At 48.0% G+C, this 20,462-nt stretch overlaps 1 protein-coding gene across 3 annotated transcripts in view; it reads right to left on the bottom strand.

The window, feature by feature from the left end:
* The window catches only part of LOC147107352 (glycine receptor subunit alpha-2), a 273,836-nt gene that overhangs the window by 56,475 nt on the left and 196,899 nt on the right, over window positions 1-20,462 (bottom strand). For all 3 annotated transcript variants that reach the window (XM_086006290.1, XM_086006291.1, XM_086006292.1), the window contains one exon: window positions 2,515-2,664. In XM_086006290.1, coding sequence (XP_085862416.1) covers window positions 2,515-2,664 — 150 coding nt within the window. The remainder of the gene's footprint in view (window positions 1-2,514; window positions 2,665-20,462) is intronic.

Here is a 20,462-nt window from a genome sequence, read left to right as displayed (position 1 = left end):
GCCTCCTGGCAAGATGGCATGGAGGTGGGTTGGGCACCCACCCCCAAATTCTGCCATTTTCCCGGCAGTCCCGCCTCCATACCTGCCTCCCCAGGGCTGGCAAGATCGCGCCCATAGAATGGGTACAGCACAGAAGGAGGCCATTCGGCCTGTTGAGCCCATGAAGATTATAAAAGGCCAACTTGACATCCAACTTTGGTGGAAGGTCGGCAGAAGCACTGGAGAAACATCTTAAATATCTGGATATGCAACCTGACTGATCTTTGCCCTCTTCTGCTTCTTGGCTATCTCCTTTCACTCAGTCTTCCTGATTCTCTCTATCTCTCATTCTAGATGCACAGGTAGTAATGTAATGTAACCTGCAATGTAATTATGCAAACTGTAAGAATATATTGTTTGAAATGTTTGCCTATAATGGGGTTGAACTGTAAGATTTTGGTTAACGTACTGAATGAGCTCTGCTCTGCTCTGTGTGCCGAATAGAGTCATTACACTGTGTTGTGTTACTCTTGCTGAGCTGTAATAAATAGCTTTCATTTTACTTACCATGTCCAACCCTCCATACCAAGTTAAGAAATATGACCAACATGGTCCAGTTGTGTTCTGAGAGGGAGGAACTCGGGTATCTGAGTCCCAGTTTATCTGTGACTTAAATGTATTTCAAATTAATCTGAAGAGAGAATTTCACTTCTCCATTTTAATGGCCTTTCAGACCAAGACTATAAAATGGAAGCCCAACTTGCTTCCCAATTTAGGTAGTTGCTGCTTCTGCAACTTGTGTGCATTGGGAATGGGGCTGAGATGGAATTAATTTCACTTTTATCCATTAAGAAGCATTATAAATTACTAGGTCATTTCTAACTAAGAAAATGTCTCTATGGATACCACAAAGCAGAGCTAAAGCACCATACAAATCCTACCACACGAGTAATTCTACACAAAGTACAAACAACACCTTATTTCAATGCACTCCAAATAGCTTCCGCACATCGCCTCAAACTATTTTTGAAGCACAGTTTGGAAAACTCATTAAAAACGAAAGTACAAAATGTTTGGGAGCAACAGAAAAATTACATTTGAAATTCTGGGGCCAATTACATAATTTTTGATGGCAATAAGTTGTTTTGTAACACATATAGCGTAAAAACATCATGTGCTGGTCTTAAAAATAATCATAGTTATTTTGGAAGTAATTTTCGCAGCAGCATTGGGATGCAGCACTCAGACACTTTGGGGAGGTGGTGGCAACTTTGGACTGCTGTGTTTTCTGAAGTGCACTTAAGCAGCAGGAACTGTGAGCTACATTGCAGTGGTATGTCAGTGATATGATCTAAGGTACTTAAAGGCATTTGAGTCTTCTTTCTTCACAATTTGGGTTTTTTTTTTTTTTTAAAAGGAAAGGATATCACCATGGGTTGGCGATGGCGTAACAATGCTGCAGCATGCTCTGCCAAAAGCTTGACCATCAGACGTAAAAAAGAGTCAAGATATATAGGTGGAGAAATTGAGAAATTGGGCCTCATTGTGCCCGTGTTCTGTGCAAAAGCAACAAATTTCACAGGGCTATGTCACACGCTCCCAAGGCTGACTGAAGGACGGTCAATCCCATATTGGGTCAGGCAATTTTTGGATGTCACTGGCGGCTACCTTAAACAGGCGTTAGGCCCTTGGCATATGTTAATATGCTTTTGGCTTGAAGGGAGCATGAGGCAGAGCAATGATGCTGCAGCATTGTTACGCCATCGGCAACCCATGCTCCCTTTGAGCATAGCTCCTTGCTGGGATCACTGGCTCACTGAATTTATCCTATCCTCACAGCTTTCTAATTGGGAGCTGGGGGGGTGAGGGGGGTGGCAGTTAACCATGAGTTTGTGAAATAGTCAACTAGAGACACCTTTCAAACACATATATAATAATCAGTTATAAGAAAAAAATTCAAAATAAATGGATCCAAAAATGAAGAAACGACATGTGGGAAAACAAATTACACAGATTTGCAAAGTTCTCTATGGGTTGCATTAATAAGGTGTAATGGTACTATAGAGTTAATCTTAATATTTTAGGTTTGGATTTTTAAATAGTTATGGTGAAAATGCTTAAGTCCACTTAAGGTAAGAAAACAAGGGAAGAAGAAAGACTTGGACTTATTTATGAGGAAATTCTACAATGTAGCGCTCCTCGTGCAGAACTTCACATGGTGGGAGCACATTACAGGAAATGAGGTGTGGAGGCCAGCATTGCCTAATTCATGGTCCACACAATTCGCTGCACATTTCCACATAAGACTCTAAACCAGGAATGCTAAATCATAAACGTTACCCTCGAGTGCCTTATCAGGTCTCTCAAAAATGTCTCAGAAGTGTGTCACGTACAATGAGTTACCTGGAAAGGCAGTGACTGTTGTTGCATAGGTTAAAGGCAGAAGAACAGTATCTTTTGGCTGCGATGTATTTATTCTAAAGGTGAAATGCTCATGCGGGGATGTTCGTCCAATTTTACAGCGTCTTCATTTACCTTATTTTGTCTTCTCTGTCTTCTTCTCAGGCGCAAAAACTCTTTGTGCTGGCGTGATACGAAGTTTACAGCGGCATACTCCAACAAGGCAGAAAACACGAAGAGGAGACACACTGCCATCCAAATATCAATAGCTTTGACGTATGAAACCTAGATGAAACATAATAATGCTTTAGCAAAAGGTAATATTACCAATTAAATTGACTTTTTTTTCTTAAATCGATCTACCAACCCCAATTCTATATTTTGTCATCACCATGTTCGCTTGGGAGTGCATGCTGGGAGAAAATTTGTTATGTGGCTTGAAATGAAAATAAGTGCAGCCAGCAATTGATGTCATTAAATATTTATTATTACTAGTATCTGTCTGTGTGGGATTTGGGCCACACATGGAATCATTGCTAGGTTTCTCAGACCACTGAAAATCAGTGTGTCCAGTACGTGGCTCTGAACATGGTCACGACAACAGATAGCGATGGGCAGGGCCGACAACGCTGGGGCAAAATAGGGCCTAAATTCATCAGCGCCCAAAACCGTCCATGATCCTTGCCAAGAAGCGCCAGAATGGAGAAGTTCATGAACCATCCTAAATTTATCCTCGGGCCTCATCGTCATAATTGCAGTGAGCTGCGGGCGCCAATCGGACACCCAGTGCAGGCCCTTGGAATTTGATGAGCCCAGTGAGGGCAAGGTGATCAGGAGGCGGGTAAGCACAAACCAGCAGTGGCCACAGTATTAATGTGGAAGCAGAAGGAGCATTCCTACTTCTCCTGGTACCACTTTAAGGTAATTTAAAAAGTCATACCTGCGGCCTTTTTCCACGGTCACCAGCGCGCCCTTCAAGGACCGCTGGTTAAGCCACTGTAGAGCCTGAAAAAGTAGTGCGCTTTCTACTTTTCACCAATTTTAGAACTGGGTGCACGAGCCTCATTTCAAGCAGCCACCTAAAAAAAAATGCCCTCCTCAGTTTAGCAATGGCCTGGGTGCATGCACAATCTAGGAACAAGCCTTCCCACTGCAATTTGTCATTGCTACGTCTGTTTTATGCTCATAAAATGGGCGCAACAATGTGGAATTTAGATACCAAACGTGTCAGGAGAGAGTGTTGAAATGATCTCAATCAGACAAAAATCGTTCCAAATGTAAACTCTATTGATAATGGCCAGAAAATCGGGTGCATGTGAATCAGAATGGCTGAATTCCCAAAAGGGATCATTCCGTGATCTGACTGTCCCAGTGGGCAGTGATGCCTGCAGGGAACACTGGATTATGGAATAACTCCTGATATCCGCTCCAGGTGTGTATAACTCTGCACCAGGTGTGCATAACTCTGCTCCAGGTGTGTATAACTCTGCACCAGGTGTGCATAACTCTGCACCAGGTGTGCATAACTCTGCAGCAGGTGTGCATAACTCTGCAGCAGGTGTGTATAACTCTGCACCAGGTGTGTATAACTCTGCACCAGGTGTGCATAACTCTGCACCAGGTGTGCATAACTCTGCACCTGGTGTGTATAACTCTGCACCAGGTGTGCATAACTCCGCTCCAGGTGTGCATAACTCTGCTCCAGGCGTGCATAACTCTGCACCAGGTGTGTATAACTCTGCACCAGGTGTGTATAACTCCGCATCAGGTGTGTATAACTCTGCACCAGGTGTGCATAACTCTGCACCAGGTGTGCATAACTCTGCACCAGGTGTGTATAACTCTGCACCAGGTGTGTATAACTCTGCACCAGGTGTGCATAACTCTGCACCAGGTGTGCATAACTCTGCACCAGGTGTGTATAACTCTGCACCAGGTGTGCATAACTCCGCTCCAGGTGTGCATAACTCTGCTCCAGGCGTGCATAACTCTGCACCAGGTGTGTATAACTCTGCACCAGGTGTGTATAACTCCGCATCAGGTGTGTATAACTCTGCACCAGGTGTGCATAACTCCACACCAGGTGTGTATAACTCTGCACCAGGTGTGCATAACTCCGCACCAGGTGTGTATAACTCTGCACCAGGTGTGCATAACTCCGCTCCAGGTGTGCATAACTCTGCACCAGGTGTGTATAACTCTGCACCAGGTGTGTATAACTCTGCTCCAGGTGTGTATAACTCTGCACCAGGTGTGTATAACTCTGCACCAGGAGCACTAAAGATAAAACTATACCTCAATCCTTTCACCATTAGCATTATATAATTGGGATTTTTCCTTCCAGATTAAAAATAATCAGTGCCGTTAATACATGCTTAACTCCTGCTTGATTAATACATTCTTGTGGTGTTTGATGAATTTGAATCTTTAAAGAAAACCTACAGTATTTATTGGTTTTGAGGTTACAGAGGAAATGAAATACAGCAGCTGATGAATATACTAGGGAGTTGCCATATTATAGTTTCATAGATTATATATTGGATGACAGAACTCATTCTGTTGACCAATATCTGAGGTAAGTTACTGTCGGTTGTATATTCCAGAGTGAGTGACATTCATTTTAATCCACAGAAATATAGCTTTTTGTACCTGTTGCATTTTGTTTTCTCTTGCCAATGGCAGACAGTAATGGATGGCTGTCTTTTCCTAGTGTACTGTCTGACTAGTCAGAAACAAAAACAACAACTTGCATTTATATAGCGCCTTTAACGCAGTAAAAGTCCCAAGTGCAAACGGTATTGCTCTGTACACATTAATTAGTTGCTAAAATTCTTCAGACTCAGGCATTCACCATTTAAATGGAAATCCCAAGAGAAACTTTTCAAGCCTGTGTCTGCTCAGTAGGATTCACAGAGATTTAGGCCACAAATTAATCACGCTCAGAGGGTGGGTTTGGAGGCGGGTCCGCTGTCAAAATAGCAAAGATTGACAGTGGGTAGGAAACCCGCGGTCAACCCGCCTCCACGCGAGCCTCCCAGGTGTCAGGTCCGTCAGCCAATGAAACAATCAGACCTTGGTCCTCCGAATTCTTCCATGATCAGCCCCAACACCAACATCACCAACCTTCTCCGCTATCGCCTGATGCTGCACAGGACACAGGGCATCAGCCTCTGACGACATTGCTGCCTGGGAGGCCAGCAATGGCATCACCATGGCCAGATTTTCTTCACTTGACGCTGTAAACCCTGGCTGCCACATGATGCGCCAGGTTGACACCATCCCACACCAGCACCGTGAAGCATCCCTTTAATGTCCAAGCCTTTCCATGCACACTCATCACTATAGCAGGAGGGTGGGGGGGGGGGGGGTGAAGTTATGACTGGACATTCACTGGAACTCAGTAAGACACTTCTCAAGGTGTGCTCAGATCTGTCCAATAAAGACTTTTGAAAAAGAGATTTCACTGTATTTTTTTTATTCATTTATATAAATTGACCCTTAGTGCTAGGGGGATTAAATACGTGGGGTTACGGGGATAGGGTGGGATATGTGTTGGTGTAGGGGTTACGGGGATCGGGTGGGATATGTGTCGGTGCAGGCTCGATGGGCCGAAATGGCCTCTATCTGCACTGTGGGGTTTCTGTGATTTCTGTGATATGATGTGGGCATCGCTGGCAAGGCCAGCATTTATTGCCCATCCCTAATTGCCCTTGAGAAGGTGGTGGTGAGCTGCCTTCTTGAACCGCTGCAGTCCTTGTGCTGAAGGTACTCCCACAGCGCTGTTAGATAGGGAGTTCCAGGATTTTGACCCAGCGATGATGAAGGATCGGCGATATACTTCTAAGTCAGGATGATGTGTGACTTCGAGGGGAACTTGGAGGTGGTGGTGTTCTCATGCACCTGCTGCCCTTGTCCTTCTAAGTGGAAGAGGTCGCTGGTTTGGGAGGTGCTGCCGAAGAAGCCTTGGTGAGTTGCTGCAGTGCATCTTGTAGATGGTACACATGACAACACATTACCAGAAACTTCACATGGACATTGGCTAAACCTCTCAAGTGCCTACCCTTGTCTGTTGTTAGTTGGTATGCTTGCTGTAGGATGAGGGTGAGTGTGAGGGGTGGCTAGTGAGATGGGGAAATGATAAAGTAGATAGAGAGGGTTGGGTGGAGGTACAAGGTAAGTTGGTTTCCTGGGGGGATCTCTTCCGCCCTTAGAAGGGAAGGGAACCTCCCTGCGTGCTGTGACTCCCTCCATAAGCATATGGAGGGAGTCATCAGAGAGCCTGGGTGCAAGCGTTCTACTTTGTACAATGATCGTCAGTATTTGCTGTACCTCAATGCTGTCAAACACTGACAGAACAACTGTCAAACTCCATGTGGCCGTAGTCCCTTTAAGGAAACCAGCTGATGACACGTCATCAAATGATGTCATCAGACCCGCTTCCTGTTAATTGGCCGGCGGGCTTAACAAGGCCAATCAAGGTAAAATCACGTCTGCAGAGTTGATGCAGCTGGGAGCAGGACCGGAACCCCGAAACCAGCTGTTCCACCCCCCCATCCCGCCTCCTCCATTAAATTTGCGGCCTTAGTCTGGCGCAGGGATCAGAGGTCAACTATTGGATTTCTATGAATTAGTAAAAGTTGCCCGTCCGAATTGCCTTAAAATACAGGCAGAGAGACGTTAAATGAATCGCTCCTTACTTGAGTTTTATAGAACCTCACATTATTGATGTAAAGTGAGAAGGATGCGCGCACAGCAAGGTGCAGGAGAATTCAGTGCAACTGGCTTAAGGCGAGTTTGACCAACACCAGTAACCTGGTTACATTGCATGATTTGTGCTCCAATAATGGTTGGATCATCCTAAAGCATCTGCATACATGCCAGCCAAACCAAGCTACATAGAAACATAGAAGATAGGAGCAGGAGTAGGCCATTCGGCCCCTCGAGCCTGCTCCGCCATTCATTGAGATCATGGCTGATCATCCAAATTCAGTACCCTGTGTGGTAAACCACTGTTTGTATTCCTGTTTGTCCTGTTTGTATTCCACTGTGTACATGCCTGGACATGCCTCGGCTGACTCCTCCCACAGGTCCTAGTATAAAGGTGACTGCTCCCCAGCCCTTGGTATCATGGACCGGTCGACCACTCGAGGCAGACCTCCATTCTGTTGTTAATAAAAGCCTTTAGTTACTCTTCTAACTCTCAGTCTTTTATGAGTAATTGATAGCGCATCAATTTTATTAACAACATTTTTATAATGGAGAAGATCCTCACACCAGCATGCCTGGACTTAGATCATCGGGAGGCGGACTCATCCACCAAGTTTACTCACTGGCTTAAGTGTTTCGAAAAATTCCTGACCGCCTCCGAAGCAATCAAATCGGACGAGGACAAACTGGATGTCCTGACCTCCAAAGTGAACCACCGAGTGTACTCGGTCATCCAAGACGCGACCTCGTACGCGGATGCTATCAAGCTCCTCAAGGACCAGTACACGCGCCCAGTGAACGAAGTGTACGCCAGGCACCTCCTGGGGAGTCGTAAACAACAACCTGGGGAATCGACCGTGGAATACCTTCAGGCACTGTCTGTGCTTGGCCGGGCCTGTGGTTGTAAGGATGTAAAGGCCACCGTGTACACAGAGGAACTTATCCGGGACGCTTTTGTAGCGGGCCACAGATCCAATTACACACGACAGCGACTGTTGGAGCAGAGTAACCTTGACCTCAACAAGGCCTCTGAACTCGCACTATCGTTGGATGCAGCCTACCAGGGCATGGATGCCTACTCCTCTGCACCGTGGACGCCGCGGGGAATGACAGCCTGGGACACGGTAGGACCGCCTCATAGCGCCGTGCCACCCCAGCCACACCCCAACAACGGCCCAACTACCGCAGCAGTGTCCCAAGGCCAGACAGCAGTGCCCCAAGGCCAGAAATGCTACTTCTGTGGCCAGGCAAAACACCCCAGAGCGCGCTGCCCGGCGAAAAACGCGATCTGCTCGGGCTGCGGGAAGAAGGGACACTACGCTAGCGTCTGCAGGGCCAAATCCACCCCGAACCCCAGCAGCGCCGCGTGTGGGCCATGCGGGCCGCCATTTTGGACCTCCCCGGCCGTGTGCGAATCACCGGTACAGCAGCCATTTTGGACGCCTCCAGCCACATGGGGATCATGGACGCCGCCATCTTGGACGACAGCCGGGACGCAGCAGGCCCCCGACACCGCCTCATCTGATACCCGCAGCGACACACCGACCCCTACGCTGGCATCCGTTACACTGGACCAAGCGAGACCGCACCAACTGGCCAGTTCCACAATGGACATTAAGGTAAATGGTCACGATACAATCTGCCTTTTTGACTCTGGGAGCACGGAGAGCTTCATCCACCCCGACACGGTGCGGCGTTGCTCTCTCCCAGTCCTGCCTGCGCACCAGCGGATTTCTATGGCCTCCGAGTCCCAGTCGGCGGACATCGGCGGCTACTGCGTGGTGACACTCGTAGTAGACGGGACCGTGTACGATCATTTTAAACTTCTGGTCCTGCCTGACCTCTGCGCTGCCGTCCTGCTGGGGTTAGATTTTCAGTGCCACCTTAAAAGTGTTACGATGGCGTACGGTGGACCCCTACCCCCACTCACAGTCCGCAGCCAGCAGCTTCCAAATTGCCCGCCGCGCACCAGGTGCAACCTCTCCACACTCAGAGTCACCCCCCCACCACTGTTTGCTAACCTCACCCCCGACTGTAAGCCCATCGCCACAAAGAGCAGGCGATACAGTGCCGGGGACAGGGTTTTCATTAAAACCGAAGTGGAGCGGCTCCTGAAAGAAGGGATTATTGAGGGCAGCACCAGCCCCTGGCGAGCCCAGGTTGTGGTCGTTAAGACCAGCGAGAAGCAGCGCCTGGTCATCGACTACAGCCAGACAATAAATCGCTACACCCTGCTGGACGCCTACCCACTCCCCCGTATAGCTGATATGGTCAACCAGATCGCGCAGTACCGCGTCTTCTCGACCATTGACCTGAAATCAGCGTACCACCAGCTCCCCATCCGCCCGGAGGACCGCCAGTACACTGCCTTTGAGGCAAACGGCCGCCTCTATCACTTCCTTAGGGTTCCCTTTGGCGTCACAAACGGGGTCTCCATCTTCCAAAGGGAGATGGACCGGATGGTAGATCAAAATGCGTTGCAGGCCACTTTCCCATATCTGGACAATGTGACCATCTGCGGCCGTGACTTGCAGGACCATGACGCAAACCTCGAAAAATTCCTCCGCACCGCCCAACTCCTAAACCTGACATATAACAAGGAGAAGTGCATATTCCGCACAAACCGCCTCGCCATCCTTGGCTGTGTTGTGGAACACGGAGTCATCAGCCCCGACCCCGACCGGATGCGTCCCCTTATGGAACTTCCACTGCCCCACTGCCTCAAGGCCCTGAAGAGGTGCCTAGGGTTTTTCTCCTATTACGCCCAGTGGGTCCCCTACTATGCGGACAAGGCCCGTCCGCTGATCAAGTCCACCTCTTTTCCCTTGACGGCAGAGGCCCGCTTAGCCTTCCACCGTATCAAGGAGGACATTGCCAAAGCCACCATGCACGCAGTGGACGAATCCATCCCCTTCCAGGTGAAAAGCGACGCGTCCGACTTTGCCCTGGCCGCTACCCTCAATCAGGCGGGGAGACCCGTGGCCTTCTTTTCACGAACCCTCCAAGGCCCGGAGACCAGACACTCCGCTGTTGAGAAGGAGGCCCAGGCGATTGTGGAGGCTGTGCGTCATTGGAGGCACTACCTGGCCGGAAAACGATTTACCCTGCTCACTGACCAGCGTTCAGTTGCTTTTATGTTTAACAACAAGCAGAGGGGCAAAATCAAAAATGACAAGATCTTGAGGTGGAGAATCGAACTTTCCACCTACAACTACGAGATCTTGTACCGGCCAGGGAAGCTAAATGAACCCCCGGATGCGCTATCGCGTGGCACCTGCGCCAGCGCGCAGATCGATAGACTACGGGTCCTCCACAATGACCTCTGCCACCCGGGGGTCACCAGGTTCTTCCACCTCATCAAGGCCCGCAACCTGCCTTACTCTATTGAGGAGGTCAGGACCATGACCAGGAACTGCCAAGTCTGCGCTGAGTGCAAACCACACTTTTATAGACCAGACAGGGCCCACCTGATAAAAGCCACTCGCCCCTTCGAGCGCCTGAGCGTTGATTTTAAAGGGCCTCTCCCCTCCTCCGACCGCAATGTGTACTTCCTCAATATTATTGATGAGTACTCCCGTTTCCCGTTCGCCTTCCCCTGCCCGGACATGACCAGTGCCACGGTCATTGAATGTCTGAACAACCTCTTCACCCTGTTCGGCTTCCCCAGCTATATCCATAGCGACCGGGGCTCATCGTTTATGAGCGACGAACTCCGTCAGTACCTGCTAACTAGGGGTATTGCCACAAGCAGGACCACCAGTTACAACCCCCGGGGGAACGGACAGGTGGAAAGAGAAAATGCGACAGTTTGGAAGGCCGTCCTGCTAGCCTTAAAGTCTAGGGGCCTTCCAACCTCCCGCTGGCAGGATGTGCTCCCCGATGCGCTCCACTCTATTCGGTCACTGCTCTGCACTGCCACTAACGCCACCCCTCATGAGAAAATGTTTGTCTTCCCAAGGAAGTCCACATCAGGGACATCGCTACCGCCATGGCTGACGTCCCCAGGGCCGGTCCTACTGAGAAGACACGTGAGGACCCATAAAACGGACCCCCTGGTCGAGAGGGTCGACCTCCTCCACGCCAACCCCCAGTATGCTTACATCGCATACCCGGACGGGCGGGAGGACACAGTCTCCATAAGAGACCTTGCACCCTCGGGGACCACAGTAACCCACTACCCACTACCACCCCCCCCCACGATCCGATATCCAGCCCCAGCAGACGGCAGGCCTGGGCCCTGCGACCCGCTCGACATCTACGAGGACGACACGCCTGTGCCACAGCCTACGCTGGACTCGACGCCGGAAGCGTCACTACCCCTGCCGTCGCCACGCCGATCACAGCGGCAGACAAGACCTCCGGAGAGACTCCAATACACTAACTTTTAATACACTTCACCCCGCCGGACTCAATTTTAAACAAGGGGTGAATGTGGTAAACCACTGTTTGTATTCCTGTTTGTCCTGTTTGTATTCCACTGTGTACATGCCTGGACATGCCTCGGCTGACTCCTCCCACAGGTCCTAGTATAAAGGTGACTGCTCCCCAGCCCTTGGTATCCTGGACCGGTCGACCACTCGAGGCAGACCTCCATTCTGTTGTTAATAAAAGCCTTTAGTTACTCTTCTAACTCTCAGTCTTTTATGAGTAATTGATAGCGCATCACCCTGTCCCTGCTTTCTCCCCATACCCCTTGATCCCTTTAGCCTTAAGAAATATATCCAACTCCTTCTTGAATATATTTAATGAATTGGCCTCTACTGCCTTCTGTGGTAGAGAATTCCACAGGTTCACCACTTCTGGGTGAAGAAATTCCTCCTCATTTCTGTCCTAAATGGCCTACCCCTTATCCTTAGACTGTGACCCCTGGTTCTGGACTCCCCGACCATCGGGAACATTCTTCCTGCATCTAGTCTGTCCAGTCCTGTCAGAATTTTATAAGTTTCTACGGTGGCTAGGCAGAGACGTGACAGCTATTTCACGTATAATCTCCAGCAGAGGGAGAACATATAAAGAAGAAAGAGATCAGATAAGAATTAAGAAACAAAGGAAAGATGGAGACAGAGGGAGGCCTTTAGGGCAGAGTGGAAAGTAGTTGCTGGTCATTCCAGAACATGAGGACGTTGTCTGAGGTAACGGTCTAAAAATGTAACACCAGCATCTCAATGAGCAGAGCAGATAAAATACTGAATTTCACCCAAGAACACAGGGGCGGGTGGGTGGGATGCTTGGGTTGACGTGTGCTCCTTGCGCTGCCTGCGCTTGGCTTCCGCTTGCTCCCGGCGAAGAGACTCGAGGTGTTCGGCGCCTTCCCGGATGCTTCTCCTCCACTTTGTGCGGTCTTGGGCCGGGGATTCCCAGGTGTCGGTGAGGATGTTGCGCTTTTTCAAGGAGGCTTTGACGGTGTCCTTGAAGTGTTTCCTCTGCCCACCTGGGGCTCTCTTGCCGTGCCGGAGCTTCGAGTAGAGCGCTTGTTTTGGGAGTTTCGTATCGGGCATGCGGACAATGTGGCCCGTCCATCGGAGCTGATTGAGCGTGGTCAAAGCTTCGATGCTGGGGATGTTGGCCTGAGCAAGAACACTGATGTTGGTGCGCCTATCCTGCCAATGGATTTGCAGGATCTTGCGGAGGCAGCGTTGGTGGTACCTCTCCAGTGCTTTGAGGGCAATCACAAAGGGCTCCAGCTCCTTTCTTCAAAGCACTCAGAAATAACTAGCAATCGAAATCACCACCCCTGGGTTGAGGGTGCACCCTTTGATGTGTGACCAGGAGATTTCCAAAAAACTGCTCTGTTAGGCACCCGCTATTCAAATTGAATCGAAAGACAGCACAATCAACCAGGCCCCACAACGGTACTCCTGTGGGACAATGGAGCTATCTCTAACAATATCATGAGATGTTTGAGTTTGTAAATAACAGCCTCCCTCAGGATGATAAGCTAGTTAACATTAAAATCTTAAATTTGGAACTCGCTCCCCCAAAAAGCTGTCGAGGCTAGGTTAATTGAAAATTTCAAAACTGAGATTGATAGTTTTGTTCGGCAAGGGTATAAAGGGATTTGGAACCAAGGCGGGTAGATGGAGCTAAGATACAGATCAGCCATGGTCCAATTGAATGGCGGAACTGGCTCAAGGGGCTGAGTGACCTATTCCTGTTCCTATGTTCCTTCTACAAATCACTATTTATGAGTCTAAACAAACTTATATCTTGAGCAAAATCTAATATACAATCAGACTGCTTCAGGCTGATGCCTTCCTATTAAAAGGAATACTTTGTGGAGCCTTGGGAATTATCCATTTACATGCTGAAACTGGGATTGCAAGGATTCAAGTTAAGAAATTCAACACATGCATAAAACCTTCTTTTTCTCTGCAATTACAAACAAGGTGGAAGGAAATAACAATGGTGGAAGAGTTTGTCTATGAATCGTCTGCATTGCTGTGAATAATAATGAACCCTTACACGATGAAACGACAATAAAGATCATGATTTACATAGTAAACCTTAATTTAAAAGACTATCACCGTCATTGGTCCATCTGTATAAGAATCAAGCTGCCACCTGAATGTGTCTTCCCAGTATAGAATCATAGAATCATAGAAAGTTCCGGCCAACAAAGAGCTATCCAGCCTAATCCCACTTCCCAGCTCTTGGTCCATAGCCCTGCAGGTTACAGCATCCCAAGTGCCTATCCAAGTACTTTTTAAATGTGGTTAGGGTTTCTGCCTCTACCACCCTTTCAGGCAGTGAGTTCCAGACCTCCACAACTCTCTGGGTGAAGAAATTTCTCCTCAAATCCCCTCTAAACCTTCCACCAATTACTTTAAATCAGTGCCCCCTGGTTTTTGACCCCTCTGCTAAGGGAAATAGGTCCTTTCTATCCACTTTACCTAGGCCCCTCATAATTTTATACACCTCAGTAAGGTCTCCCCTCAGCCTCCTCTGTTCCAAGAAAAACAAACCCAGCCTATCCAGTCTTTCCTCATAGCTAAGATTCTCTACTCCCAGCAACAGCCTTCTAAATCTCCTCTGTACCCTCTCTATTGCAATCACATCTTTCCTGTAATGTGGTGACCAGAACTGCACGCAGTACTCTAGCTGTGGTCTGTTACGGCACTGTTCTGATGGACCAGCCAGGACAGCACCTCCACACCGTATTAACTTAGGCAGTTCGGACACTATCAGCAGATAGGGAGTACCAAATCATTCCCAAAAAGTTACATTTCAGTGGCATGAGAGAGCTCCACTCCCAAAGCCTTGGGAACACCATGTAGCTTCAGAGATCAGGAAAAAAGTAGGGGATTAGGAAATTTAAAAAGATTCAATAACTAGGAATTTGTTTAAAGTACAGAACAGTCCTAAATAAGTTTAAAGGGAGAGCAGGTAAGAGAAGTTAAAGTTAAAGGGGCACTGTGGCGAGGATCTCAGGTGAAAGGGAACACCTGTGAGAATTGGAAGACAAAGGGGCCATCCAAAACAAGCCATAATGAAAAAAGATACCCTGATGGATGCAAAAATCACAAGGGGGGCACCACATAGGAGCATCTGAGATTATTAAAAAGTAAAACTTAAAGCGGGCAAAGGAAGGAATAATATAACTAAGATGGAGGCAATGTGACCTCTTGGTGCTAGGCCTTGTCTAGTAGTGCAGAAGGAAACAAGGTTCCAGAAGAAGAGGCAGTTTAAAAAGCAGAGAGAACAGCCTGGACTAAGGTGCAGTTCGCAGGTAGCACAGAGATTGTCGTTGTAGGGCATTCATGACATCAGTGGAAATGAAAATAGGGCGGGTGCAAAATAGACGGCTGATTCACTATCACCTATTTTCCGCCAGGCGGTAAAAGTGAAAATTCTCCCCGATGTCTTCAATATGAATGAAATAGAAATCCTAAAACAGTGAAAAGGGCTGAAAATACATAAATCATTAGGGATCGATGGTATTTATCCCAGGCTGCTAAGAGAGACTAAGGAGGAGATTTATAAGACACTGACAATCATTACAAAGAACTCAATAGACACTGGAAAATTGCCAATGGATTGGAAACACACTCGCATGGTTCCCATATTCAAAAAGGGTAACAAAACCAATGCATTTGTCTCATTTCAATTCCACGTAAAATAATGGAGTAGAGGATTATCTCTACAATATTGGCCAGTATTTTCCGATGCCTACGGGTGGGTACGCGCTGTGTACACACCCATAGGGACATCGGAAATGCCGGTTTCATGTGCTGAAAACCAGCATTTCTGATCTGTCACGAATGCTCCCGACAGATCGGACGCCTGCCCTGGAGAAGGGCCTCTGCGGGTGGAGAGTTCTACTTTCTGGAGAACCTCTGCCCACTGAAAACACTTAAAAATTGTATGCCTGTTTTTTTCCCCACTCATTTATAATTTAAAAATACTTTTAAAAAGGTAAGTTTATTTTTAGCCCCATAAAAAACTTTAATTATTTTTGTCAAAAAATTAAATTTTTGTTTAAAATATTTAATTTAATGTAATTTTAACTCATTTTAAAAAACGTGATTTAAAAAATATATATTTGATGTTTTATTGTGTTTTTGGGGTGATCCCCATTCATACTTTTGACAGATCTATCTGTCAAAAGTAAGAAGGGGGATTCCCTTCTCCGATTGGCTGGCCTGGCCCACGCGATCCCAGGGATGCTTGCGAACCGCCTGCGCCCCTGGGATACGTGGGCCCTGCACATTTCGACTGTGGAGAGGCCCAGGAGCGGGAGTGTCTGGACCTCGGGAGCCCTCAGGTATGGGCGTAGATTTCTTTCCGATAGGAGGTATCCGCACGCAGGAAGCCTCCTGTCGGAAATTACAGGCTAATATCAATGTGGATTCAAAAGGGGGAGATCCTACCCAGCCAACCTGCTCGACTACTTTGAGGAAGAGACAACAATGTGAATTGTGGAAAGCCCCATGACGCATTGCATCTAGACTTCAAGAGGTTTTTGACAACAGCTCCACAGAAATGGCTATTAGTTAAACTGAAAACTTGCAAGAATCAAGGTAAATCTTGTGAATGGATAAGACGTTGGCTAAGGGTAGAAAGCAATTGGGAAAAATTTGTGTTCGTGCCAACAGAATTGTCGGTGTCACCAGCAACTCGAGTTAATGGCCACCAAAAATGGCCGCAGCGCTACCATTGAAAAATTGGTAATGGAGGTTGGCGATGTCGAGCACAGCGCTAACTTACAATGCAACACCCTCCTGGTGGCGTTAATCGAGGCCTCTGACCCAAAGTTCCTGTCGACAGTCAGCGTTGCTGCTTCTTACAGCTGTGGGAGCGAGGCTGTGGAGTTCGCAAGGCATTGTGGGCCATTAAAGGGGCTATGAATTAAAGGGGCAATGCATTCAAAACTAATAAAAAGTAAAATCAAGTGAAAAAATGCATTTTTCAGTCCTTACTGCCTTACGCATAAACATTAAAAAATAATTCACAAATGGCAGTCTACAGCTCTTAAAGCTGAATTGTCGAACACACCAAAAAAAAGTGCTTCAGCACTAACACAACTGGCTCAGCAAGCATGGGAAGGGGCACCCAGGGTCTCGCACGCAGCACTCCAGCTTTGTGCAGGGGGTCAACACTGCAAGGGAGGTCCTCTACCCACAGGGGCCAGGAGGCCCTCCAGAAAGAACAATGTGGGACCAGATCACCGAGGCCATCACTGCCAGCAGTGTCGCCCCCACCGCCTGGCTCCAGTGCCCAAAGAAGTTTCATGACCTCAGATCTTAGCCAGCGGCAGGGCTGAAAGGATGCAAGATGCTGGTATCCTCACACGTAATCCTCCTTCTCCCATGCACCTCCTGCTTTCCCACCCTTCCCTCACCACAACTGCACCCTTGTGCCTTTCTCATTTCACACACTCAAGAAATGCAGCCTGTCCAGCCAGTGGTTGACCAAGAAGAGGGAGAGGAGAAAAAAAGGAGGAGGAGGGGGAGGAGGAGTTGTTCTCGAGGTCGACCAGCCAGGCCATTTGCAATGTCCCGCACTGAATGTCAACAGCTTTCCACCAGCCATGTTGCAGCCACTGATGTGGCACTGTGTGACATCAGTAGGATAGGCTAAGACACACACAAGGCAGTCACTAAGAGAATACATAAGGGTGAGGAGTTGGTTTCTTGATGTCATATTGGATGGATAGATGTATAATGTTGGATTGGAAGGTTTGCTTTGTGGTGGCTTTTATTTTAGCATTGTGGCCAAGAGGATGCTGTGATGGTCAGTAACAGAGAGAAGGTAAGGTGTGGGACAAATATTGAAAGGGGAATTGGGGTTGTGGTTACAGGGACCACAGACGGATTATTTCATCCCAGATATCCTGGCCAGAAAGTGACTGTCTGGGTTGCATCCTTCCTTCAGCTTCCTCCTCTTCTGCTTCTTTCTCTTCTGTGTCTTCCTCTTTCCTCTGCGAGTGATGCTGTAAATCTGAAATGACACCATAAAATGTTGGAAATACTCAGCTGGCTAGGCAGCATCTCGATCTGAGAAATGAACTCTGTTTCTCTCTCCATGGATGTTGCCTGACCTGCTGAGTTTTTCCTGCATTTTCTGTCTTCTCAGAGGCCTTCCTTTACCATCCGAGGTCTTGCAAGCATCCAGCAGCACTCCCTGCACACTTAAAAAACTTTTAACATCTATTGCAGCAAGCCCCTACTTCAATAAAATCCAAAAAAAACAGTCCAAAAGCTTAAATCCAAACTTACCTGAAAGATGTGTGTGTACCAAAGGATAAGGGGTAAGCCATTTAGGACAGAGATGAGGAGGAATTTCTTCATCCAGAGAGTGGTGAACCTGTGGAATTCTCTACCACAGAAGGCAGTTGAGGCCAACTCATTAAATATATTCAAGAAGGAGTTAGATATATTTCTTAAGGCTAAGGGGATCAAGGGATATGGGGAGAAAGCAGGGACAGGGTACTGAATTTGGATGATCAGCCATGATCGCATTGAATGGCGGAGCAGGCTCGAGGGGCCAAATGGCCTACTCCTGTTCCTATCTTCTATGTTACCTTTAAGAGGTACTGACATCGCCACTATCAGCCTGCTTGCACACTAGGATTACCTGGCATGCTTAGGCCCCAGCGCTGTCAAAGTTCGGAATGGTGACTGACATGAATCAGTCATTCATGAAAGAAAGACTTATGAAATAATACTGAACGGCCTGCGGGTGGCGCTGTCCGGGGAGAGTATAAATACTCGGGCACGGGCCCAGCTTGTGCAGGACACTCTTAACAGGAACTAGTGAAGGACACAACTAGACCTCCATGTTGTAAAACAGTTGATTAAAGCTTTGTTTAATGCTTAGACCATGTGCCTAGTAGTTTTCTTACGTCAGTGACCTTAAGCCGATGTTGCACGCCGATTGACGTCATCGTGCTGCCATTTTTTCCCCCCAGCGCGCTGCCAGTTACCAACAGCGTAAAGGGGGGAGGAAAATGACGGCCGCCACGGGACCCGCCGCCAGCTGGTGACAGAACAGCAGCCGGCATTTTTTCACCATTTCACGGCGCTACAGAGTGGCGGTAAATAGATGAATTTCTAACCCAGTGAGTCTTCATTATAGGAATAACGTCAGATTGAGTGGAAGTGCTGAGTGGGGTGCGCCGGGGCTTGCTATTGGGACCACAATTGTTTCTAATTTACATAAATGACCTGGATTGAGAGGCTCAATGCAAGGTGGTCAAATTTATTACCAAATTAGAAGGGGCGGTGGAATCAGAAGGCGTAGTTCAGCAATTACGAATAATTTAGATAAAACATCTAAGTAGGTAGAGCAATGGCCCTTGAAATTTAATGCTAACAAGTGTAAAATACTAGACATAGGAAGGAAAAATAGGTGACAGGCGTACTTGATGAATGTTGTTGAAATAGCTAAGGAGGAAACTGATATAGAGCTCGGAGTCTTAATAGACCAAGGACCAAGCTCGTCCAACCAGTGCAAAGCAGCAATTGCCAAAAGCCAATAAAATGGTGAGCTATGGTCGCCGAGGCAGAAGGGAGTTATTCAAGAGCTAGAGGCAGTGCAGAGGTTTAAATTAGGAGGAGAGACTGGAGAAACGTGGGGGGTGAAATTATGCTAGGTAGCGCCCGTTTTTGGGCACTACGAGGCCCCTTAAGCATCCAAAATGGTGTCAGCGGCATGCACGCACACTTCCGATTGGATGTGCACTGGTGGCGTATTTGCAAAGGGGTTAGCGCGCGCACCTCGCGTCTGTTGTCAGCGTGCAGAGCAGGCAGATCATGGTGTCAATCAGCGCTGCATGCTGACTTCATGCCAGCGCTGTCATTTCGGAGCTCCACGCTCCAGCCAACGCCCCCTCTTAACCTCGCACAGCTGAACACAACATTAAACAGCATGAGTGACCCCCCCGCCAGCGCTATTTAAAGGGATCATCAACTACTTACAGGTTAGTTGCTGGTTTATTTCTTCTGGCTGTTGCTGCATTCTACACATTTTAGGTGCTTTCTACAGTTGGTTAAAGTTTCAATAGTCTACAGTGAGTGGTGTGGCAGGTGCTGAAGTACTTTTTTGCTTACGTCAAGGCTTCTGCACAAACTGTTGCTTCTAGACATGGGTGCACGAGTCGGCCTTCCTCTTGGAATCGAGTATGACTGGGACAATGAGCAGAGGCCACACAGAGCAGGACAAGCTGCTAGAAGAGGGAGGAGGAGGAGGAGGGAGAAGGGCTCGCAGCAGAAGGCCATATCATAGAAACATAGAAACATAGAGATAGGAACAGGAGTAGGCCATTCGGCCCTTCGAGCCTGCTCCGCCATTCAATGAGATCATGGCTGATCTTCGTCTGAGGGTGTTTCGGAAGCAATTCTCCTACCTGAACTTCAGCCACAACCAATGCTCGAGATGTCTGCACTTCACTAAAGAGGTTGTTACTGGAATCTGCCACCTGCTGCAGCCACAACTCCAACCTCAGAGCAAAGCGAGGACCGCATTGCCTGTGGTTGTCAAGGTGACTGTAGCTCTGAAATGCTATGTGCCTTGCTCCTTCCAGGCTGCTGCTGAAGATATAAGCAACACCTCGCACTTTGCAGTGAACTGAGGCTCTCGATACAAAGAGAGGCAGCTTCATCTCATTCCCTCTTGCAAGAGAGAAGCAGGCGAAGCGAGCACGAGGGTCTGCAAGGATTGCAGGTTTCTCCATGGCGCAGGGTGCCATTGACTGCACGCACATTGCTTTGCGTGCGCCTCATGTCAACTCTATCATGTACCTGAACCGAAAGGGATTCCACTCCCTGAATGTGCAGCTGGTGTGTGACCATAGGCAGCGTTCATTCTGCAGCAGTCCTCTGTGCCAGCTGCACTTCAACCACTATGGCATACCATAGGATGGCTACTGGGCGACAAGG

The sequence above is a fragment of the Somniosus microcephalus genome, chromosome 14 (genome assembly GCF_052327205.1).
Source record: "Somniosus microcephalus isolate GS21.2 chromosome 14, FLI_Smic_1.0, whole genome shotgun sequence".
In the NCBI taxonomy this organism is placed as follows: domain Eukaryota; kingdom Metazoa; phylum Chordata; class Chondrichthyes; order Squaliformes; family Somniosidae; genus Somniosus; species Somniosus microcephalus.
This window is presented reverse-complemented; position numbering and strand designations above follow the sequence as displayed.